At 43.8% G+C, this 26,025-nt stretch overlaps 1 protein-coding gene across 1 annotated transcript in view; it reads right to left on the bottom strand.

The window, feature by feature from the left end:
• Window positions 1-26,025, bottom strand: part of CDCP2 (CUB domain containing protein 2) — a 207,773-nt gene that overhangs the window by 117,660 nt on the left and 64,088 nt on the right. Inside the window, exon 2 of the mRNA XM_069635389.1 lies at window positions 24,224-24,571. Within this exon, the coding sequence (XP_069491490.1) occupies window positions 24,224-24,571 (348 nt within the window). The remainder of the gene's footprint in view (window positions 1-24,223; window positions 24,572-26,025) is intronic.

The following is a 26,025-nucleotide window of genomic DNA, read 5'->3' as shown; positions in this document are numbered from 1 at the left end:
CCTGAAACTCTGAAGATTAGAGTAAATACGCAGGTTAAGAGGAAGGGTATTCCATGCCTGGGCTGCTTGCACTGGGAAGCTAGTGCCTCCAGCTCTTTTGAGGTTGTAGCTTGGTGCAACAATGAGGCAGGAGTTAGCAGATCTTGTGAGTCTGGTGGATATTTTGGGAATCATTTTGTCCATAAGGTATTTAGGTGCGGCCTCATGAAGACATTTGTGGGAGATAGAGACCAGTTTAAAGTATATTCTATCCTGGATGGAAAGCCATTTATGGTTTCTTCTTGTTTCTGAAATGTGGTCCTTTCTTGGGATGCCCAATGCAGTTCTTAGTGCATTGTTTTGTAAGGTTTGGAGTTTGGTCAGAACTTTTTTGTTAGCCCCTGCATACAAAGCATTGCAATAATCAAGTTTCCATAAGATTAGTGCTCGTGCCAGAATCAAGCGGCTATTGGTGGAGAGGTAGTTTTTGCAAGCATGGATCAATTTGCAAGTGTAAGCTGTCGCTGATGCAACGGCGTTGGCTTGCTTCTTAAGGTTTAGGGCCGAGTCAAGGTGAAAGCCTAAGGTTTTAGTTTCCTTAGCAGTCGTAATCATATTGCCGTCAATGTTGAAGGCAGTGTAGTTAGGGTTTAGTTTATTCAGATGAGGTGGGGGCGCCAAGTATAAGAATTTCAGTCTTGTCATTCAGGCATAGACTATGGGTAGCCATCCATGCCTGAATGACAAGGTAGACTTCGTTTAGCCAGTCGTTGTCAGCGTCATAGTTTCCGGTTAGTGGGATAAGTATCTGGGTGTCATCTGCATAGTTGGTGTAGATGACACCCAAATGGTCCAGAATGTCAAAGAGGGGTTTTGTGAGCACATTGTATAGTTTAGGGGAGACACAGGATCCTTGGAGGACTCCGCAGGTGATGGGGATGGGGTCGGCTGCATCAGTAGGGGAGAATACTCTCCTCATTCTATTGTTGAGGAAGGATTTGATCCAAGAGGTGGCCTCAAGGGAGAAGTTTGCTGCCGATGAGAGGTGCTTACATAGTATGTTATGATCTACCAAATCAAAGGCAGCAGAGAGGTCCAGTAGTAACAGGAATGTGCATTGTCTGTTGTCTTTAATTTGGTCTATTTGCGTTTTTAGATCTAATAGCGCTGTTTCCGTTCCATGGAGAGGTCTGAAACCGGATTGTCTAAGCCCCAGGAGGTTGTTGATCTCTAAGTAGGACTGGATCTGGAGATATGCTGCCTTGTCAATGATTTTGAGGAGGAAGGGGACTGTCGTTATAGGCCTGTAGTTAGTGGGGATGGTAGGGTCAAGGGATGCTTTTTTAAGTAAGGGGAGTACCCAGGCATCTTTCAAATTAGTAGAGACCTGATATGATTTGAAGGAGGCATTCATGAGTCTGGTGATGAATGGGGTAAGGTCTCTGCTAGCATCTTTTATGATTTGGGCCGGGCAGATGTCGCCTTGACAACGTGATGGTTTCAGAGAGTTAATGATTTTTTCAACTTCTGTTGTTGTGACTGGATTTGAATTCAGGTATAGAGTTAGTGGGGAGCGGGGTGTGTAGTTGCAAGGTTGAGTTAGCGGTCCTTATGTTAAGTCTCTTGGAGGCTATCTTATTTTGGAGAGTAGTGATTTTGTTTGCCAGGGCGTTTTGGATACTGGTACACCAGTCTTTGTTTTTTTAGGAGTGAGAACATCCTGGACTATAGGTGATTCAAGTTCCCTTAGGATTCCAAATAATTCCTTAATGCTGGAACTAGCATTTTGGATCCTCTCATTGTAGGTTTCCTGTTTAGTTTTTATGATCTCCGCTTTGTAGCGAGCCGAGATTTCTAGAGCTATGTCCTTGTTTTCATTAGAGGGTAAGGTTTTCCACATGGCCTCACATTTTCTTTTTTCGGACCTTAAGGCTTTTAGTTGTGGAGTATACCAAGAATTGAGGTGACCTTTAGGAGGAGCGATAGTATCTAAGGCAGTAGTCATATTATTGTTGAAAAGCTCAATCCTTGCTGGACCCATGCCGGAAAGTTCTCACCCAAATACATTGGGCCGTTTCCAATACTGTTTTTGTTCTGGGGTCTTGCTCGTCGGGGTTCCCCTTGAATTGGGTAACCCTTTGTGTTAAGGTGGCCTCCGAGGGAGCTTGCCCCTATCTCCACGAGAACAATGGGAAGAAGACAAAGGAACCAAAGCAGCCCCGCCGCCAGAAGAGGTCAGAGACTCACGACAGTTCCATCGAAGACACATGTGAGGAGGAGGAGGGTTCACCAGTGCATTACACACAGTCAAACCTCATGCCTTGGCGGTTTTCAACCATGGCTTGTATCCCCAGCAAGTGCTGCTGAAAATGACCCACATCAGTATGCGCTACAAAAATATGTTTGTTAAAGGAGCATTACTGCCCTTTCACATATGCTAAAAGTGGACTTATTAATATCTTATATACAGTGCTGGAACATCTTAAAACATTTTCAGTTATAAAAACCATTGAAAATCAGGGAAAAACATTGTGAAAGGGACGTTATGGTTAAGTTGCTCCAATATAAACCATTGAAATTCAGTGAAAAAACCCTGTTAAAGGGGCGTTATGGTTAAGTTGTCCTAATTAAACTTTTGAAATGTGATGAAAAAACCTTGTTAAACGGACGTTGTGATTAAATTACTCTTTCAAAAACGTGTACAATTCAGTGAAAATCTTTGTTAAAGGATTGTTACGGTTGGTTCTACATTGTTTCATCCCCATTTTTATTTATGGTTATCAATGCAACTATAACTCACACCAATGCCCTGCACTGCTGAGACTAATACCCAGGACATAAAAGATGACATCACAAATGGCATCATCGATGGCATCACTGATGACATCACAAATTACATCACTACTGTACACAAATCATGATGGAAAGTCCACACAAGGGGTTCTGTTTCGAATGTTGCTAGCAACATAAGAAGGTTGATCCGGAGGCCTCTCATGAACTACTCCATGTATCATAAAGGCAACTTAACCATGACCTCCCATTAACAACGTGTTTTGTTATATATAGTTATGTCGTTATTTATAGTTAAGAATGTTTTTATATAAAGAGTTCAGTTTTCTTGTACCCTGTAAGCAAAGGGTAATTTCAAAAGTGTTGCTCGAAAAAACAAGATGATACCTTAAATAGGCTAAAAAAGTAATTTATTTGCAAGCTTTTGTAATCTTCAGACTGCTTCATAAGGCACTCCGACCACACTGGCACCCCACCGCAATGAGATGATTTAAACTACTTCCATTCAATTCTCAGCTCTGTTGTGCATTATAAAGAGGTGTCCAAAGAGGACTGTGCAGTAGACCTGAAACACATCATTGCCTGTTCTTGTGCATTCAAATCCCTAGTTGCCCCATCTCATTCATATACTTTGGCGCTGTATCTTTGCTTCTCACCTGCTTTCTTGGCTATGTCTCATTAAAGCAGGATCTACTCAACACACAGGCCATCGGTTTTCGGTGCTTCAGTTAAGCACTTTTCTGAACGTTTTTAAGTACAGACAAATCCACAAAACACTACTAAATAGGAGCCAGAGATTCAAATACTTCCATAAATTGGATAATGTTTGAAATATGCCTGGCATCCCTCCCTCCACTCCCTGGCCTAGATTGAGACCTGTACAAATCCAACCTACTTTGCTACTTTTCCTTTCCATTTAGTTCTCAAACTTCAAAAATAGCAAGCGGGAGAATTCAATCCGTCTTTTTTACTTAACAACTGACTTACTTTTTTTGCAGTTGAAATAGATTTCTACTAAGATTTTAGACATGGAAAGGTTTTGGCTCCCAATTGCGTCCACAATTGTAGGCTTGGAATTGTATGACTTCCTCGCCCAAAAATGTAACTGAAGCACTGCCTGTTTTTATACAGGATCACTATGAATAATCAACACACACTCTTAGCACAATTTTAATGACCGTGTACAATTACACAGAGTCTTAAAAATGTATGGAGGCAAGCGCTCTGCCTATTTTCAAAACTCTGTGCCATTTTGATGACTATCCCGTGCAGGAAATCCGCTCTTTGTGTTTACCCATTCCGTCCAGGCAATCAGCCAGCATCCTACCCACATTACATTTTGATGTGGGCAGGTACGCATGGGCCCCCTTGGTTTCTGTCTGTTTTAGCTTACAAAAGAACAGGGGGTATTTATATGCATCCTTTGCAATGACAGCTGCTGAGTCTGTGTAATCCGGTGAAACCGGTCTTGAAAAGGGATGTGGATCCGTCCACGTCTGCTCTGCTGGCTTTAAAAGGTCGTCGCAATGAGATGTGCTGTTTAAGAGCCCGTCTCAATTAACTGCTTGAAAAAACAAAAACATTGCCATCGCTGTTTAGGGGATGGAAATGCAAGTCAGACAGCGAGGGATTAAAACGCGGCTGTCACACTTAAACAAAAAAAAATCATGACTGAGTCAGCTTTGACCCTGTCATGAATTACACCTCCCCCTGTCCGTTTCAACAGACATGGGTAATACCCTGCTTTCTGCTCATTAATAAGTGCATCCCATTTGTGAATTCGAAATACGCTTTTAAATGACCGAAAATGCTTCCTGATATGTGCAAATGCGCAAAGGGTTGAATAAGATCATTGGAATAAGCGGATTGGCCCTCATTCAGGTGCCCTTTGGGAATGTGCCTGCTCAGTCATCACAAATAACTTACCTCAACCTACAACAAAAGCAAGGTGTGCAATCATCAAAGGGCCGCCTCATCACGAGTTGGGCGGTAACCCCAGCGGTAATACTGCCAGGGCTATTAGCGTTACCGCCAAACCCCCAGCGCTATTAGAGCCGGATCACGGGTTTGGCAGAACGGTAAGTCCCCATTCCCCACTGGGCCCATTTGTGAATTCCTCATTCCCCATTGGCCGCAATGGGGAATGTTTGGCACTATTACCGCCGGCGGTATTACAGCCGGCGGTAATAGCCCCGCAAATCAGCAAAATCGTGGTGGATTTGCTCTCAACTCAGAGCTGGGGTAAATCCGCTAAGCCTGTGATTTGGCGGACCCTTAAATGAGGCGGTAATAGTATTACCGCCACTTTTAAGGATTACCGCCAAACTCGTTATGAGTCCGAGGGCACTTTCTGATTTGTGTTCCTCGCCAATCACATTACTGGGTGGACTAAGAGCAATGATCATTACCCTTTGTAATCTCCCGTTCCCGCTCCCAGAGACCATCCTAAAATGTCAGCTTTTTCCCCGCGAGCCCATTGCCATTGCTGACAAATGATATTGTGCTTTCTGTGCAATACAATTAGCCTAGCTATTTTTGTAACCATTTGAGCAGGTCACCGGGCTTTGTATTTCAACACAATGACGACGGACCTCTTTTCATTGTTCACATTCACTGCTGATGTATCCAATCACAAAGTAATAGAACTGACTTCACTGAACCCGACCTGACCTTGGAGCCTATTACAGTCCATGGGAAGTGATATTGGATAAGGGGGGACACTCTGAAGTGTTCAATTGCACACTTGGTGTTCAGTTGCATACTTGCTGTTAGTAGAGAGTCTAGGTCTGGCTAAAACAGCCACCAAATGTCCAGTAAGTTAAAGCTAAGGCTCAGGGGTTTTGGTTCTGCGTTATGTGTGGTGGACATCAGAGCGCCTTGATGCCTCCTCCGAGGTACTTTACAAATGTTCTACTTACCTACCAACCAGGCCCTTACCGGCACCTGTAATCAGACGGTAATTCTGGCAGACCAGGTTCCGGTACCGGTATTTCTGGCGGGATATCACAAAACAAGTAATGAGGCCGAATGACTTAATTGCAGCTGTAAACTGGCTAATTGTGCATTAAAACATTCTTAAACAAGTGAGCCTTCCCCTGCTTGATTTCTGACTGTTCCTTGCATTGAAGTCCTGTTAGAAACAATAATTGACAAAAGCAACAGGTTTGACTTGTGTGCAGGTTTGACTTGTGTGCAGGTATTAGGCATATGCCAGACACTGCTGTCATGTGACCCAGGTAGTACTATTATGGCAGTGACTTGCAAATGCGTATCCCATGCCTACCCCAAAAGCCAAAACTGTTGGATTTGTCCAATCTTGTACTCAAGTGTGTTCGTTTGTGGTTTTGTGTGTATTGCTGTCAATATGTGTGTGTGTGCTCATGCATTTGTATGTGTTAAAAGACAGCAAAACTAGATCTGGAATGTAATCACAAGTACCCTAACAAAGTATGGCTTTTTACTAATTTTTTTCACAGAACGTGTCCTTAAAAATGTATCATTTTAACCCATTATATAAAAAAATGTCTTTGGTGGAGATTCCCCTGAACCCTTCTGTGTTGGTGTGGGCTCCTTCTATACGCTCCTGCATATTTGTGAGAACCATTTACCCTCCAATTCAAAAAGTACACTGGCTGAGCGTATAGATGTGTGGGACAGATTCTAGTTTTTAGAGGGAATGTAGACCCACAATGTATAACAAATGACAGTCCACGCATAGATTGCTGTTTGGTATACAATTCAACCATTCAAAATAGCACCAAGTTTTACCCATCTCCCGTATAACACAGAAAAACACAATGGGCCTCATTACGGGGTCGGCAGATTGCCACTGACCTCGAAACACCGGAGCCGACGCGTGAATTCCAGGTACCACTGGGACGTTACAAGTCCCAGCGGTGCGGGAAGTAAGGCGGGGGTTCGGTAAGTTCCCATTCCCGTGGAATTCTTTAGGACTCCATGGGAATGGGGACTCGGAAGCACCGCCGATGCTTCCATGACAACTCTGCCTACTGGGGCCATTGCGCCCTGCAGGGTCGGGCGGCTCCGCTAGGCAGTCTTGTAGTGTGGCGGTACGGAAACAAGGGTGCCGTTAAGCTTACTGGCACCCTTGTTTCCGGACTGCCACACTTGTAATGAGGCCCAATGTGTCATTTCATGGCATAATAGCATTAAATTGCATAACATCTAGCATATTGAAGTGACCCTTGCAGAGCACAGTGAACGAAACCATGTACTGAGTAATATGACGCAGCATAATAAGACCTAGCAGCTACCTTTAATAGTATAAACTAAAACAAAAATATCAAGAGAACATAGTATAACGGCATGACTTCAATACAAGTGAGTGCCTGGAGACTGCCCCTTGGTGGTAGCGGTGTGCGGTATAAATCAACATAGCATAACATCTAACAGTGAGGAAAAGCATACCATAACGATGCAGTAAGGTCAGACTACACTGGTTGTATATATTATAGTAGTGTAGCAAATGTCCTGTTACATTATTGTCATTTCGTAGGTTTGGGGGTGTTATGAGTGTAAATGCACAGGGACGTCTGTGCACTAGAAGTGATGCACGCACAGGTCCATGTGCTTGTATCTACAAATATCTGTGAAATGAACCTTTATTGATCACTCTCCCTGTATGTGTATTTCCCTCAGTTAAGTCTCCTTCACTTTTGGGAAAGTCTCTTCAGAGACAGGTGTGCGTAGGTCAACTACACACAGGGGGTCATTACGAGTACGGCGGTAGGGGGTTAACGGCACCGATAAGGATGCCGGTGCTGTTAACCCCCTATCGCCACATTCCAAGGTCCCTGAGCGGGTCCCACCAGGAACGGCTGGTCTGACCAGCCGTTCTGTGCGGGTCCTGTTAAGGGACCATGGAGCTAATAACGGGCCCGCTATTTGCGGGTCCATTATTAGCTCCTTCCCCATTCCCATTGAGCCCTATGGGGGCTCAAATGGGAATGGGGAATGGTATTCAGAATGGGGACGTACCGGGTCCTCCAAGGTCGGAATGACCCGAAAAGTCGCCATTCTGTCTAACTGGACCCGGACACAGGTTTGGAGGCAGCCATGGTGCTAAAAGCACCATGGCTGCCTCCAAACTCGTAATGACCCCCACAGTTGAGTTTTGAGCACCACTGCATGGCAAGTGGATAGCTCCATGTCCCTCTTCTACAGCTGGCTATGAATTTAGCAAAGGAATGCATTCTGGGATATGTAGTCTTGTTTAATTTCCTGCTAACGGGAACAATGATTTGTGAAAGCAACATATGTACTCTCACAGAGACAGGAAGAGGGAAACTAGAAGGTTCATAATGAAACTAAGATTGGAGCACAAATAAGATCTGCCATATAATGGACCTCGGTGTGCCATCCAAAAAGAATGGTTTCTGTAGACTTTTTAAAGCTGATAACTATTGAAAATAACCACCTCCAGCACCCACTACAGAGCCTATCAGCTTCCACCTTACCTGGCCCGTATGGACAGGTCTGTCAGAGACCCAGTGCCGAATACAGAACCTATCAGTTTCTCCTCAGGTCCCCTAGTTGGTGGAATTCCTGTGGCACACCTGCAGTGACGTCGTCGGTCTCTAAGTACTATGGCAATATCCACTTCCGGGGATGCTGCTGCACTCATTCTATTTTTAAACAAAAGATTGCTGCGAGGTCCGTCACATGTGCTAATAAGTCATTTATTCAAACAGAATGCAGTGCGTTTAAGGAAATGATATATTATTTGATTATATTTCTTTATTTTAGTGTTGTATTGATCAAAACAAACTATACCTAAAACAAGCAAACATTCAGAAAGTTCACCGCTTTGGCATTTTGTGTAGGCATGGAACTGACATTTGCCAGGCACTGGGATGACAATACTACATGGCCACAGTTAGAAAATGGCGTGAGAGCCTGGGAAGATAATGTCAGTTCCACGGTTTGATAGAATCTTGTAGGCCGCACACATTTCGATGCACTTTATTATTGTGGAGTTCCCATCATACCCTTCCCCCGCAAAACAAAAAACACCTGCACAAAAGATGCAACTCGGGTCCACAGGAATGGATTCACTGAAGCACCGGCACCCTTAGTAACCGTGCCTGTGCTTCAGTGAAAAAACTGCCATTAGGTGCTTGAACTACCAGCAGGTTAGGCCTGCCGGTAGTTCACTGCCCCTACCCGCAGACCTGAAGTCTGGAAAAGGTGCCGGTAACGGGGTGAAGAGGGGCCATACACATTATATATAAAATTATAGATGGCAAACTCATTCCACCTCTGCTAAAATCAGAGGCAAAATGCCTCTTAAAGACTTTGTATCTGGCATCAGATTAGCTGTGGATCAAGCTTTTGAGACACTGGCTCCTCTTAAGTCCTCATTTAAAAAAAGAGTACTCACTCCTAACACCCCATTTACGCCTGAGGTTGTTGAGGCTCGTGCTCAAAAATGCCAATTAGAACGCATATGGCACAAACACCCGTCAGAGTTTAATCTCACATCTTATAAACCTGCGGTTAGGCGTTTCAAAACGCCTATTCATCTCAAAAGTAAAATCTCGGCCAAAGGAGCTTTTTTCAATTTTACAAGTTGTGCCTCTACTTCCTCTACTCCGGCTGATAACTCTTGGTGACAACATATTCACGAGAGTTTTATTAATAAAACTCTCAGCCATCAAGAGAACATTAATGCCCAGGTTAAAGCGTTATCTACCCATGTAAGTCCTACTATAAATAAGGTGGAACTGATCAATGACTCTCCCACTTTTACCTTTACCATGGTTTCTACGGATGAGGTCATTGAAGTGGTTTCTAAGATTAAACCCTCCTCCTGTAAAGGAGATACTTTCCCTGCATCGTTGTTTCAAGAATTTATCTCGACTCTTGCTCCATGGGTCCTAAATTCATTATTCGGTCTTTTCGAGAGTTGCACATCCCGGAAAGCATTAAGGAGCCGTGGGTAACACCCCTGCTGAAAAAGGACAACTTAGAGCCAGCAGATGCTGGTAACTATAGACCAATAACCAATAACCAATGTTCCCTTCATCTTAAAAATATTACATAAAATCGCCTATTTACAGTCTCAGGCATTCGTGAAGAATGACGAATACTAGCCGCTCTGCAATCCGGCTTCCGCCCAAAACACGGGACGGAGTCTGCGCTGCTTGATTTAAAGTCACGTATTGCTGGTATTGTAGATGATGGCAACACAGCATTATTGTTGCTGTTAGATCTGTCCGCCGCTTTCGATCTTGTCGATCATCATCTTTTGGCGGACAGATTTATCTCAGTTGGTAGATGTACTAAAGAGGTAACTGCTTGGTTGAAATCATTTTTGGGCCCTACAAGGTGAGTGTAACTATCGACAATGCCTTCTCTAATAGTTCAATTCTAACATGCAGTGTGCCTCAGGGGTGTTGTCTCTCGCTACTGTTTTTAATGTCTACTCGCGACTTCTCTGTGACCTTCTTCTGGCTATGGGCATATATTTTGCCAATTATGCCGATGATACGCAGATCGTCATCAGGCTATCAGGTGTTTATAGTGAAGAATCGAAGCTTATCAATCACATTTTCTTAAAATTCCGAATTTGATGGTCTTGAACTCCTTGGCCCTCAACAAAGCCAAAACAGAGTTGCTTATTCTGGGCACCAAGCCAAAACAGAGTTGCTTATTCTGGGCACCCAGCAACGGCTCAAGAAGCTCCATATAAATTATGAGAAATGTAAGATTGGTCAACACAATATCCAAGTCTCTAAGAATGCAAGACCTTGGGAATCTTTTTTGACCCTCAATTGTCTTTCAATCGGCACACTAGTTACTTAAAATCTTCTTGCTGCTTTTTTATGCAGCTTCTCTGGCAGATTCGACCTTTTCTGTCCAGAGAAAATCTTGCCATGATTGCAGCAGCCATTGTGAATTGCAAATTGGACTATTGCACCAGTCTTTTAATTGGCACCTCTCAGGCAAATATCAAGTCCCTGCAGGCCACTCAGAATAGTGCTGTGCGTGCTGTGAACGGACTTAAATGCAATGTGCACATTTCTGAAGCTAGCACAGTCTTCACTGGCTTCCTATTCAACAAAGGCTACAGCCCAAGGGCCTAATGATTGTGATCAAATGCCTTCATGGCGAAGCCCCATTTTACCTTATCTCCAAGCTCAAAAAGAGATCAATCGGACGCTCTCTGCGATCTAATTGCACCACCTGTCTAGTACAACCTCTTCCCTCACTGAAGAAAATTGCCGGTTCAGCTTTAATTCTTGGGCTCCTTCTTTATGGAACTAAACATCTTGCTGAAAGAGGCTCAACGGCTATTTTCAAAAAGCGCATGAAAACTATTTTATTTGATGCGGGACATGGGTAATTCAAAATGGCTTTTTGATGTCCACCCACTGTATATGCCCATCTGCTATAACACGTACTGATACTTCTTGGCTTTCGAGGGTGGTCTCAATTTCCTTCTTCTGCTTTTTTTTCACTGTGTCTGTTTGTTTTTCTCTGTGAGCGCCCTGAGGCCTGCGGGTTAGTGGTGCAATATAAAAACTCATATAGATAGATAGACAGACAGATAGATAGATAGATAGATAGATAGATAGATAGATAGATAGATAGATAGATAGATAGATAGATAGATAGATAGATAGAATGAAGATAATTGTTGAACTGCCTCTATAACCAGAAAATCAGGCATGCCATAAAAGTAGTCCCAGACTTCTTTAAAGGCTGGTGTATTGCCAATTTCCAAATGATATTGTGACAGATCATGAGATGCTGTGATCTGTCATGTCGTAATCTTCCCTAATAACGTGTCATGCCTTGACATTTAATGTCATGGTGTCCATCATATGTCATGATATATCATTTTATGTTATGTCAGGATATGACATATCATGATATGTCATGTTATTTTTATTTAATTTTATTTATTGGCATTTATTGTGCACTCAGGCAGACGGCATTACATCATGATATGTTATGCCATAAGGTGTTGTAATATATCTTGTCACTATAAGTCATTTTATTTGATGCGATGTCATGAGATGTCATGCCATGATATGTCGTCATATACTGTGTCACAATATACCATGTCAAACCATGCCATGGTGTGTCATACATCGTGTTATAGTATGATTGCCTGTAAGCTCATAGTTTGACATTTTCAGTAACTTTCGAATTCCTAGTAAGCTCTCACTTTGCTACTCCCAATATGTTCAAATTTGTCTCTCCCAGTATGTTTCAATTTCACCATTCCCTCTAAGGTTCAGGTTTGAGATTCCTTATAAGCTTGACACTGCTGCAAGCTCCTATTTTGACAATCCTGAAAAGCTTCCCATTGCCAGCAATTCCCGGTAAACTCCCAGTTTGGGATTCCCAATAAAACTCCAGTTTGATATTCCCAGTTAGCTTGGGATTCCCCATATGGTCCCAGTAAGCTGCTCACAGTTTGACATTGCCAGTAGGATCCTGTTTTATATTCTCAGTAAGCTTGGTAGGCATTCCCTTAAACTCACAGAAAACTTGAAATTTCCAGTATGCTCTAGGTTTTTCATTCCCAAGGAGCTTTTAGTTTGACATTGCCAGAAACATTCCAAACCAGCTTCAGATATCATGGAGAGTGAGCTGCTGTTGAAGTCAGCCTGGTGTGCAGCTCAAACTGAAAAGACACAACACATATTTTGTCCCTTTGACCTAAATGTATTTTCCATGGTGCCCTCTCCTAGCGCTACAGTGTACACTGTGTCCCCCTCCCCACTCCATGCTCTGTGTTGTTGCGGCCTAGTCCTGCCCTTGAGCATCATGATTGGTCCCTTAGCCCTATTTAGCCCCAAACCCCCAGGGCAGCCTTTCTGCCGGCAGCCCCCTGTGGCTAAGGGCCCTGAGGCAAAGGGCAGCTCCAACAGAAGCAGTTCCAGGTGGTCTCTGACGGTGTCAGCAGGAGAAGCAGGAAGCAGGCAGCCATCTACCGGAAGACGAAGTAGGTGTGGTAGAGACAGGGGGCACAGCAATCACTGCACCCCACTTAAGTGGCCCGCCTCTCTCCTACCTTATCTTCCCCACCACCTATTAGCTTGTTAAAATGTTAATTGGTTATTTATAACATGCTTAATACCCAGAGGTTTCTAAGCATGGACCCGGGGATCGAACCTGTGTTGCTCCACGTTGTCTTGCTTCTAAGGTAAGTGCTTGCCGCTGAGCTATCCTCCCTAGGCCTGTATTGTCTAGCCATCCCTCACATCTAGGTGAACTGTAACCTAACTGTGTTAGCTACTCCCGAAAGAACTGTGAGTATTAGCATGTGCCACATCCAGACAGGACTGTGAATATTAGATCTAGATAGGTTTGTCAATATTAGCAAGTGCCACATTTAGATAGAATTGTGAATATTAGCTTGCGTCACATCTAGACAGGATTGTGAATATTTGCTTGTGTCACATTTCGATAGAATCGTGAATATTAGCTTGCATCACATCCAGACAGGATTGTGAACATTAGCTTGTGTCACATCTAGACAGAATTGTGAATATTAGCTTGCATCAAATCTAGACAGGTATGTAAATATTAGCCAGTGCCACATTTAAATAGAATTGTGATTATTAGCTTCCGTCAGATCTAGGCAGGATTGTGAATATTAGCTTGTGTCACATCTAGACAGGTTTGTGAATGTTAGCCAGTGCTACATTTAGATAGAATTGTGAATATTAGCTTGTCACATCTACACAGGACTGTGAATATAAGCCAGTGCCATATTTAGATACAATTGTGAATATTAGCTTGCATCAGTATCCAGTCTTTATAACAAATATTTTATGAAACCATGCACATATACTGTAACTTTTATGAGAAACCATAACAAAAAACGTATGTGGGAGTGGGTTAAAGGGTTAAATCTTGTGGGAAACAATTGGGGTGGGGTTATAGGGGTAGGAAACGTGGGTTTGGGGAAACCCCCTCACAAAATGGTTATGTTTGTCGTTGCAAAATTTTAGTTATAAGTGCATTCTACATAAAATGTGTAGTTATAAAGACATGTAACCGTTTGCATCACATCTAGACAGGATTGTGAATATTACCCAGTGCCACATTTAGATAGAATTGTTAATATTATCTTGCGTCATATCTAGACAGGTTTGTCAAGATTAGCCAGTGCCACATTTAGATAGGATTGTGAATATTAGCTTGGGTCACATCTAGACAGGACTGTGAATATTAGCCAGTGCCACATTTAGACAGAATTATGAATATTAGTTTGCGTCACATCTAGACAGGTTTGTGAATATTAGCCAGTGCCACATTTGGATAAAATTGTGAATATAGTTTAGTTTAGTTTATTCATTTATAGAGCGCACCAAACTCTTAGGCAACAGGGCGCTGCACATACATGTTGCGATATATAGACAATAAAAAGGATACACAGCATATTTAAAAAAAAAATCATTTACAAAAATACAAGATATGGTCAAGAATGGAACACGTTTGAGTATATACATGAAATTTACACAGTACAAAATAATTACAGTAGATGTCTGATGGGACAAGAATAAGCGGTAGGTAACAGATCTTGCTCGTGAGCAATATTAGCAATATTAGCTTGCGTCCCATCTAGACAGGATTGTGAATATTAGCTTGCGTCTCATCTAGACAAAATTGTGAATATTAGCTTGTGTCACATCTGGACAGGACTGTGAATATTAGCCAGTGCCACATTTAGATACAATTGGGAATATTAGCTTGTGTCGCATCTAGACAGGACTGTGAATATAAGCTTGTGTCACATTTAGATAGAATTGTGAATATTAGCTTGCATCACATCCAGGCAGAAATGTGGCGATATTCACGTACCACATCTAGAAAGAATTTGGAAAATAGCATGCATAACATCTAGATAGCAATGCCACTAACCAACCAACTAAAAATGTCACCCTTCCTCATACACCTCTCAAACTCTTATCAAACACAACCACACCTCTAAAGAGCAGCCAACCACTTATACTTCACTACACTGCAACAACAAAACAAATCACACATAGCCTCGCACAACAGAACACAACGGCTACTAACCGAAAAAGCACAACCAAGCTCAGCGAAAGGTTTCAATTGAACTGAAGCTGCCAACAGCACATCGCTGCTCTCTTGCACTTTTCCCACTCGAACCCACTAATTCACCCCCCCCACTTTCATTTTCAGATCCGCCAGAGCGCCAGGGGAACACTCCGGTTGTGATAGTGTGCAGTACAAATGTCCTTTAACATTAACATCTACCCACAAAGAACTTAAGGGCAAGTAGTGTGGTAATGCCCAAAACCAATCACATTGAGACAAGGATTTCTAGGTACAAAAAGAGTTCTTAAAATATAATGATGTTAATGTGTTGTAACATTACCTTCCTTTTTTGATGTAAGAGGAGAGGACGGAACTGCAAAGTGATACTCCTTTTCTCATCTCTTCCCTTCGCCTCTCTTGCATTCACCTATCACTTGTTGTCCTCCTCTCACATGCCCTTCTCCCAGAGATATGTCTCTGGTCATCAAATTCTTCAATTGCCCCTCCCCCATCACTGTCTCCCCTTCTACACCAGGTTTGCTTCTTTCCAGGTTTTATCTGTTCCCTTTTTCTTTTTTCTTGTCCCGTGACACAATAATGGAGATACTGAATTACCAATTGCCCAGCCCAATAAAAAGTGAAAAAACAAATAATAATAATAGTAATACTAATAATGATAATACTTATTATAAACAGTGCAGTCATTCTGGAACTGTCCTTTTATTGTTATTTTTGACTGTAAGTTGTTTCATCGACTCTCTTTTGACAGTCTACATTTTGGTCGTTGAATATTTTAAATTTGAAATGAGTAGAGACCTGCAGTCTCACAGTATATAGTACAGGACAGCCTGAGGGATTAATGAAGAGGTAACTAATACTGACATATATTTAAATGATATACTAAATTGATATTTGAGAGTCTGAATGTGACATGTAGCTTTTGAATTCATAGCCTACAAAGTTTGAGCGCGTATATACAGGGCCTTCAAGCGTTTTGATAAGGGCTCGCCCCAGGTCCTCCCACCGTACCCCACGCTCACCTTGATCTCCCCCGCCCCCACTTCCCTACTCACCTACCTCTGTACCCTTCCCCCCACACGCACCGTTTTTTTGTTTTTTTAGAGATTAACAGTGGACACATACATACTATGCAGAGGCCTATGCCCATGCCCAGTGGCCACTTTGCTTGGGGCATGGAATTCAGCCATACTCCGGGCACTTGGAGCCACTGGATAGTCTTCTAGGCAGGGTCTTTGACCCTTCCGTGGGTACCTCAAGCCACTCCTAGGGGACGTTGACCATAGCCTACAGCCATGGCTAATGGTCATTTATCCCACAGAATGGCCTGCATTTAAGACCTGGGCCCCTAAACCCAGCTATAGTGGACTTGGCCTGGAGCAATGGCCCATTGTTATTATGCCATTGCTGAAGACATACCCAGAGCTGCACAAAGTTACCGAAAATGGCAATAGGAATGGCATGTGGCCATTGCCGGTGGTTCCTGTTCCTGGGGCATCGCTTTGAACCATGCGTCGCATCTAGATAGAAATGTGAATGTTAGCATGCGCCACACTTAGATGGAATGCTTAACTTTAGCCTGCGTCGTATCTAGATAGAAATGTGAATGTTAGCTTGCGCCACACTTAGATGGAATTCTTAACTTTAGCCTGCGTCGTATCTAGATAGAAATGTGAATGTTAGCTTGCGCCACACTTAGATGGAATTCTTAACTTTAGCTTGCGTCACATCTAGATAGAAATGTGAATGTTAGCATGCGCCACTTTTAGATGGAATGCTTAACTTTACCTTGTGTCGCATCTAGATAGAAATGTGAATGTTAGCTTGCGCCACACTTAGATGGAATTCTTAACTTTAGCTTGCGTCACATCTAGATAGAAATGTGAATGTTAGCTTGCGCCACACTTAGATGGAATTCTTAACTTTAGCTTGCGTCACATCTAGATAGAAATGTGAATGTTAGCATGCGCCACTTAGATGGAATTCTTAACTTAAGCCTCCGTCGCATCTAGATAGAAATGTGAATGCTAGCATGCGCCACACTTAGATGGAATTCTTAATTTTAGCTTGTGTTGCATCTAGATCGAAATGTGAATGTTAGCTTGCGCCACACTTAGATGGAATTCTTAACTTTAGCTTGCGTCACATCTAGATAGAAATGTGAATGTTAGCATGCGCCACTTTTAGATGGAATGCTTAACTTTACCTTGTGTCGCATCTAGATAGAAATGTGAATGTTAGCTTGCGCCACACTTAGATGGAATTCTTAACTTTAGCTTGCGTCACATCTAGATAGAAATGTGAATGTTAGCTTGCGCCACACTTAGATGGAATTCTTAACTTTAGCTTGCGTCACATCTAGATAGAAATGTGAATGTTAGCATGCGCCATTCAGATGGAATTCTTAACTTAAGCCTCCGTCGCATCTAGATAGAAATGTGAATGCTAGCATGCGCCACACTTAGATAGAATTCTTAACTTTAGCTTGTGTTGCATCTAGATAGAAATGTGAATGTTAGCATGCGCCACACTTGGATGAAACTGTGAATGATGTTAAGTGCAACACTTGATTGGAATCGTGATCACTAGCCTGCCTCACTTCTAGACAGAATATTGAAAATTAGAAACGATGATATAGACATAACTGCAAGGACAGCAATGCCAACTACCCAATCCACTAACAATTTCATCCCTCTGCATACACTTCTCAAACTCTAACCAAACACAACCACAAGCCTAAAACGCAGCAATCTGCACTAACTTCACTACACTGCAACAACAAAACAAACCCCACATAGACTTGCACAACAGCACACGACAACTACCGACCGTAAAACACCCCAAGCCCAGCCGACGGACCCACCGGGCTGAGGCTGCCATCAGCACATCACTGCTCTCTTGCACTTTTCTGGTTTATTCCCACTAACTCACCCCCCACCCTCTTTCAGAGCCGCCAGAGCACCAGGGGACCACTCCGGTGGTGATAATGCGCGGTACAAATATCCTTTAACATTAACATTAACATGCCTCTGACACTCCCAAGCCACCAAAAGTTGGCAATGATTATGAACTGTGGCTATGTGTGCACTGGTATGACCAGTTGTGCAGTGTTAATGACATAGTCATTGACCATGCCACATTGGCCCATGTAGCCTTCAAAAGTGTCCTGCCAGGACCAGTGTTCACTTTCCCATATTGTGGTTCCCCATGTCACCAGAAGACTCTCGGGCCACTGGTGGGCGTATGGACCACCAACTGGTTCTACAGCTCTCGATATTTATTTATATTTGTATAGCACACTTACAGCCCAGAGGCATCGAGGCGCTGTTACATGAGGTTTGTAAGAAATTTTTTATCAAATGGTTAAAGGTAACTAGGTAGTGTCTTGTTTACAGGTACATTAGTAGTAAGTGACTTCATAGATGAGTAGGTGAAGTCCAAGTTCACATACATGATTCGGTGTTACATGTCAGTCATTGTTACATCAGTCATCAAAAACAGTATACTTTCAGACAAAGAGCTTAGTTTTGATTGCTTTGCGGAATGCTTGGTGGGACTCGATCATTCTTAGGTGAGTGGGAAGGGCATTCCAGTGGGAGGCGGCCATCGTGGGAAAACTGGTGCCTCCGGTGTGGACTCTTCGTGTCTTAGGAGTGAGAATCATGTTGGAGTAATCCTTCCTCAATGGTCCCGTGGCAGTGTGTTTTGCAATTCATTGGACAGGGTAGGGGGGTGCAAGATCATGGAGGCATTTGTGCGTGAGGGAGAGGGTTTTAAAAACGATTCTCTCCTTGACAGGGATCCAGTGAGCCTCCCTTCTCACTTCAGAGTTGTGGTCTTTCCTCAAAGTTCCTGTGGCCACGCTAAGGGCGTTGTTCTGAACCAGTTGGAGTTTAGCCAAGTTTTTACAAGAAGTCCCTACAAGGAGGGCATTTTAGTAGTCAAGCCTTGACCCAATTATTGCTCTGGCAATGGTGAGGAATTTCTGGCGGGATAAGAAGGGTCTAGCTGCATTAAGAACTTTGGAGTAGTAGGCAGATGCGGAAGCAATGGCATTAACCTGTCTGTCCATAGTAAAATCCGAGATGAGGTAAACACCAAGTGTTTTGATGTTTTGGGATACATTGATGGGAATATTGTCAACGTTGAATGACAAGTACTGCTGATCAAGATTGCCCAAGGTAGTGGGGAGCCGATTAGCAGAAGTTCAGTCTTCTCACTATTGAGGCATAAGCAATTGTCCGCCATCCATGATTGGATAGTGGTGTATATGGTGGTGAGGCTGTTCATATCTGCCTCGTAGTTGCCAGTGAGTGGGATAAGCACCTGTGTGTCATCAGCGTAGTTAGTGTACGAGATGCACAGGGAGTCAAGGATGCTGAACAGTGGCCTCGTGAAGAGGTTGTAGAGAGTGGGCGCGATGCAAGAGCCTTGTGGGACTCCACATTTGATGTGGCTCGGGGTGGCACAGGCTGAGTCTGAGAAGACTTTATTGGCCCTCTCTTGAAGGAAGCATGTGATCCAGGCACATGCTTTGGGGGAGAGGTTGGCAGCAGTGGCAAGATGGAGGCAGAGAGTATTATGATCAACCAAATCGAAGGCTGCAGATAAATCAAGGAGCAGAAGGAGCGCTGGTTTGCCTGTGTCTCTAAGATAGTCCATTTCATTCTTTAAGTCTAGGAGGGCCGTTTCGGTGCCATGTCGTGGGCGGAAGTCAGACTGCCGCAGGCCACGGAGACGGTTATCTTCCAGGAATTTTTGGACTTGCAGGTAGGCTGCTTTGTCCAAAGTTTTTAGTAATAATGGGACAGTGGTGATGGGCCTATAGTTCCCTGGAACCGTTGGGTCAAGGGAAGGTTTTTAAGGTGCGGGCGTACCCAAGCTTCCTTAAGTCCAGTAGGGACGTGGCCAGACTGGAAGGATGATTTAATGAAGGCAGTTAGAAAAGGGGCTAGGATGTGTGCTGAGTCTTTGATAAATTGGGCCGGGCAGGCATCACCCTTACAATTAGATGGTTTGATGGACTTGAGCAAGGCGATAACTTCTAGTTCAGTCATATCTTTAAAGTCAAAGGCGGAGGAGGCATTCGACTTGGTGACCGTAGGCGAGTTACTGTGTAGGTTGGCTATGAGTAGGGTAAGTGCTTTTTGATGGCCCCGGATTTTAGTTTGCAGAGTATTAAGTTTTTCTAGCATGGCCGACTGAATGCTGTTGCACCAACTTTCGTCCTTGAGAAGAGTGGGTGGGGGAGTGGATGGTTTTTCCAGCTCTCTAAAGTTGGTGAATATTTCTTTGGATCCTGATTTGGCATCATTGATCCTTGAGTTAAATGAAGAGGCTTTGGCTTGGGTTATATTGGCTTTGTAGGATTTGGAAATGGCCTTGAAGGCACTTCTAGTGATTTCTGAGAGGTTGGTTTTCCAGGCAGAGAGTGCAAGCCTTTTCTTGGAGCATTGGTCAAGGAGCTTCTTTGAGAACCAGGCGTTAGAGTGTTTGACTTTTTTAGCTTTCTTTAGGTAGAGGGGAGCGATAGTGTCAACAGCTTGGGTGATGATGTATTTAAAAGTGCTAGCTAGAGCTTCTGTGTTTTTGGAGAATGGAGCCTGCAGAGCGGGCACCATTAGGAAAAGTGCAATGTTTTCTACCATCCATTGACGTGAGCTTCTCGCGAAGGCTGCTTGACATGGGATAGAAGGCCTATGGGGCCCTTTTTTCGTTTTGAGTTTAAATTGAATATAGTGGTGGTCAGACCATGGGATAGGAGTGTTGGCAGTGATTTGGATAGTACACTTATGATGGCTAATCCAGTCCAGGGTGCGTCCTTTAATGTAGGTGGGTTCAGAGATAGCTTGAGCGTAGCCCAAGGCGGATAGGGCTTTATTCAGGGTATTAGCATGGGAGTCTTTGGGGTCATTAAGACCTAGATTCAGATCGCCCAGGAGCAGGACTTGGGAGGTCTTTTTAATGTGGGAGAGGATGAGGGTATCCTGGAATTCGGCGATGGGCCCTGGAGGTCGATAGACAATGTGCATGGTAATGGTACAGGTGTGTGGGAGAGGTTGATTTTGCGAGGGCTTCCCTAGCCAAAAGGGCAACTCCCCCACCTCTCTGGTGAGTGCGGTCTTTTCTGAAGATCGTGTACCCTGTAGGGATGGCGAGTGAGAGTGTGGGGCCAGAGGCTTCATTAAGCCAGGTTTCTGTAATTATCAGGAGGTCGAGGTTGTCCTTAATAATGAGGTCATGAATATAAAGGGCATGTGCGGGTACCGAACGTGCATTGACCAATGCACAGCTGAGAGTATCCATCCGTTGGGGCGTGGAGGTGGGTAATGGCATGGGCACAACACAAGGCGCAGGTATGTTAGGTGTAACATGATTGGCACAGGCAGGTAATGGCATATGCATAGCATTTGGTGCAGGCATGGTGGGCATGGTATAATCAACACAGGCAGGCATTGGCAAGGGCACTACACAAGGCGCAGGCAGGGTAGACATGGCATAATCAACACAAGTAGACAGTGGCACTACACAAGGTGGGCGGAGACAAGTCTGCAGACCTGGCTGGTCGCTTGCAGACCCAGCAGCTTAGAAAAACATTTATTTTTATTCTATTGGGACAGTTAACCCCAGTGAGGACCCACTCGCCCTCCCTAGGATGGGGGTCAACCAAAGATGATTGCTGTATCCTCTTTCTGTTGATCTGCTAGCCACTAGATGCCCATGAAAATTGCTGGCATCCTGGGTACATCCAGGCCAAACTCCCTTTTTTGGTCAGTATATTGTACCCCTACTCCCTCCCCCGCTTTCCCATCTTGGCTACAGTCGGAAGTGGTTCTTGGTGCTATGATCAACCTCTTTACCAGACAATTTCCAATGGGATGTCCACGGATCACACCAAGTGTCGAAAGTCCACTATTGATGCTTTAGGAAAATGTTTTCCCCCTTCCAAGGAACCAGTGTTGCTATCTGTTGACCTGACAATCTGGATTCCTTGTGCTGTAGCTGGGCCAGATCCATTCACACATTTAGGCACTTCACTGCCCTGAAAATGGAACATGTGGGTTCATGGATCATTTGCATTGACCCACATTTCTTGGTTTGGCACAAAAATCCATTCAGCGGTTTGACCTGTAAGAGCAAATAATTTGCCTATGAGAAAATGAATGGGAAATGTACGTTTTGGGACCCCCAATAACTTGATACCCCTCTGAGAAGACTCATGGAAGTTGCTAGAGCGTCTAAAAAAAGTGCTCTTTCTATGGGCAGTCCAACTTACTCATAACTATAAATGAGTTGACTTTATTGTGCTCCAGTGTTTGGAGGTTGAGTGTTGGGTTATCCATGTGCAAGACAGTCAGGATTTTTTTTATACCGGTGCCAGAATGTTAAGTAGCAACACAAAAGAGAGAGCAAAACCACTTACTATATATCCTGGAAGCAACGGGATGCGTTTATACTGTCTTATACACCCAGGGTAAAGGAATTAGTGATATTCTTAGGGGGTAAATGGGAACTACTCCTTTTTGCCTTTTCTTGTTCTTCTAATATTAGGATTGGGTCAAAGTGCTAAATAGTATTTTTTTCACTCACTTTCTTTTTAACTTATTTTTAACTTTTCGGTTAACAAGCGGATATAATAAAGCTATTGAAACCCATTGCTAGTCACCCAATTTTAGTAAAGATTACATTTCTCCATTTCACAGCATATCATAAAATGGGATGTATTTAGATGAGAATAGGGACAGCTCTCTTTCTGTCCTTCCATAGATAGGCGGTGCATCACCTCTGGATAGGGATATATACATACATGTCCATGTATATCCACTTTTTTGATACGCACAGGGACAGTTAGTATCTCTGTAGGGACATTTGCACTAGGTTTTCCAGTGTATATAGTAACCTCCAAGTGGTTTTCCTCTCTCTTTTGTGTTGCTGCATTGCGGATTGGGTACTACAGAGGAGCACGTTACCCAAAAAGGCCCCTTTGTGGAATCCAGAATGCTAGGTGCAACATCAGAGCATGTGCCCACTGTATAAACCAGCTGAGGGGGGCTAAAGTCATCCCACTTTCAGGCAGCAGTCCTCCTTCTGTTGTGATGCCTAGCCGCATTTCTCAACTCGAAGTGAGGTGTATTTACTTGATGTTTGAATCGCAATCATTAACAGCATTGGCCGCAGCAAACAGACGTGGCAAAGGGCAAAAGCTTGCCCAGGCAATAGCAGACGACCACCTAAGATGGAGCCAAATACTTTACTACTGTGACCAGATTTCAAATAGCCCATGGTTCCAATGATTGACACAACTAAATAGACTATGAAGTGCAATAAAGGGGCATACCTGCCTACATCCGAAAATGAAAAACCTGGAGATCTATGTCACAGCAAGGCCACGCCCACACGTTCGCAAGGCCACGCCCACACGTTCGAAAGGCCACGCCCATACATTCACAAGGGGTTAGTGATTGAGGTTTGCTCCCACTGCTTCCTCTTCCAGCCCAAAGAATGAGCCGTTGCCCACCTGCCCATCAGCTTTTAAATATATATTTATCAGTGTTGTCCGCTAAATTGCTGCATCATACCACATTTCTCTCTAGCAAAGGGCATTCCTCCACTCGGAGCAGCGAAACGAAGGTGGAGGCAGACAAAACAGATGGCACTCTTGGAAACCTGCTCGTTTTTTTTAACCAGTCTCCTTCTTGCCGTTCCAAGCCTTTGTTTGTGGGCTATTAGCAATTATCAGTGTGTCAGTAATTTTCTCAAATCTCTCTGCTTGATAAGGGACGTGCATTGGAGCGGAATTCATTTCAGATGTCAAGCTTTTAATAAAGGACGTGTTCAATGCCAGCGGCTCCGCGTTCTGCCGCCTCGCTCACATTCATCGGCACTCCAGCTTCGGAAAAGCAATTGCTTAGCAGTATAGAGCGCACCGCACAGATATGCGGGCAGCGATGCGACAGGGGAGGAGGAGGAGGGACGGTACGACTTGAGGGGATGCCGGAAAACCCAGAGACTCCACCTCTTCCCCAGAGACCCGGAGCAGAGTGTAAAAACCCTGAGTCTCTGGGCGAAACCCGGAGGTTAGGCAAGTAAGCTTATGGGCCAAAGGAAGGCGTGATAGCTGTTTAGCCTCTTGGGCTCAGCTCAACAGTGCAGTGGGTTTAATCGCTGCACTTACTACCAGCTTTCAACACTTCCATCCAGCTACCCCAACATTCCGAGGCTGGCTCCACCCCTGAAAACTCCCATTTCACATTCTTCAGAAACCATTGTGCCTAGACCACCTGCCTAGAATCCGGAATACATGGTATTATTTAATGTTGTTTTGCAATGGTATCTTTAACTGGCAAACACTTGCACATGCACTTTCTAGGATGTTGCATGAATCGTAGCTCACCTTTTCTGTACACAGCGGAGAAGCCTTTGCTCGCCACATGCTTGTCGGAATGAAAAATAATGGACATGACGTGCCAGGAGGAAGTGAACTGAGGCGGTAAACCCATGCCGCAAAACCTTCCCAGGAGATTGCCTTCATCCTCAGATATCCCATTGTACACCTTGACGTAGTCGAATTCGCAGGCGTCGTGGTACTCCAGGTCAAAGAAGTCAAAGGTGAGCAGAGCCGATGAACCTTCAGGAACCACTATAAGCCACATGCAGTCAGTGTCATAAGGGTACAGACCGGGGAAGTTAGGACTGGAGAAGTTACCAGAAGGTGCTGACAGAACTCCGCCACATTTGACACCTGAGGAGGACAAGTAAAGATAAATCAAGCATCATAGGGTCACGCCATCAAATCAAGCATCATAGGGCCACGCCATCAAATCAAGCATCATAGGGTCACGCCATCAAATCAAGCATCATAGGGCCATGCCATCAAATCAAGCATCATAGGGTCACGCCATCAAATCAAGCATCATAGGGTCACGCCATCAGTGGAACTTGAGAGCAAAGTATGCCACCAAAATATGACACTTTTCGGCATCGATCCTTGGCAGCCACTAACGACAGCAAGACCAAGTCTCAAGTCGAGGGTTCACGTGAGTGGACGGTGTCCCCCCACTTTTTTCAGAGGGCACCATGATATACTAATTTCTGGTGACTCCACATTCAATTGGTATGTTAGTAACCCCACCGCCCCCCCAACTTATTTTTTTTAGGACTGGACCCCTGAGCAAGAAGATGGAGAAAAATCAGAAAAAGCAGGTTTCTTTCCCATTTTCAACCCACTTTTATTTGTACTGGTCAAGTTTGCAAAGCACATCAGCACTATACTGATGCAATACGCTGATTAGTAAAGCCACAGCATGTTTTAATCTCAATCCGGATAGACTCTGATGACCAATCAAGCACCCCACATGGATTGCGATTGGTTATATATTAGACGGGTGGTGAACTGCTAAAATTAGGGTCCCTAAGCAGGAAGTATTTAGCCACACAATTGTATCATCACCAAATAGGGCACAGATGGTCACTGAATATCCAACATTAATTGTAACCACATATACATACTGTTGTTCTCATTACCATTAGCATATATCACTTTCCCTTTCTATGCCAGAAAACATCTGGTCCTCAAGCATTTGCTCCAAAATCAAGGATTCAGTAGAATATCTGCAAAATGTTTGCAAAATGCTTGTTCACCCTGGAAAACAATTTGCCCAAAATCAGGCATAGGATACAGAAATAGCTCGCAGAAAATGGAAGCATGGACTGGTGGGAAAGAAATCCCGTTTGACATCTAGATGCCGCAGCCCCGAAAGCCCGGGACCCAAAAGGTCACAGTGTTGCCAGTTCAGAAGGAACAAATAAGCTGAATGCCCCTTCAAAACATGCCCAAAACAATCTGACTCCCAACCAGGTAAGCTGAAAAAACAAAGACCTCTAAAAAACTGTGGATAGGTCTTAAAAGTTAGAAAAATAACAACGCAAATAAACATAGAGAGAACAGAAACATAATGTTAGAACAAAAATAATGTATTAAAATTGCATTTTTATTTTTCTAACAAATAATGTCTATTTTCATTTCTTGTATGTGTGTGCCTTATAAAAGCACATCATTGGCTTTTCGAAACCTTGGCTTCCCTGGTCCATCGTCCAACTGGTCCTTGATTTGTCACTCTCCGGACCTTGACTCCCTTGCATACCTGCCAGGTAGCCCCATGTCCTTCGTGAAACTGAGCCAGCCCAGACATTTGC

Source organism: Ambystoma mexicanum, chromosome 1q, assembly GCF_040938575.1.
Source record: "Ambystoma mexicanum isolate Mex_15411 chromosome 1q, UKY_AmexF1_1, whole genome shotgun sequence".
Taxonomy (NCBI): Eukaryota; Metazoa; Chordata; class Amphibia; order Caudata; family Ambystomatidae; genus Ambystoma; species Ambystoma mexicanum.
The sequence above is the reverse complement of the archived record's forward strand: the minus strand, read 5'-3'. Positions and strand labels throughout refer to the sequence as shown.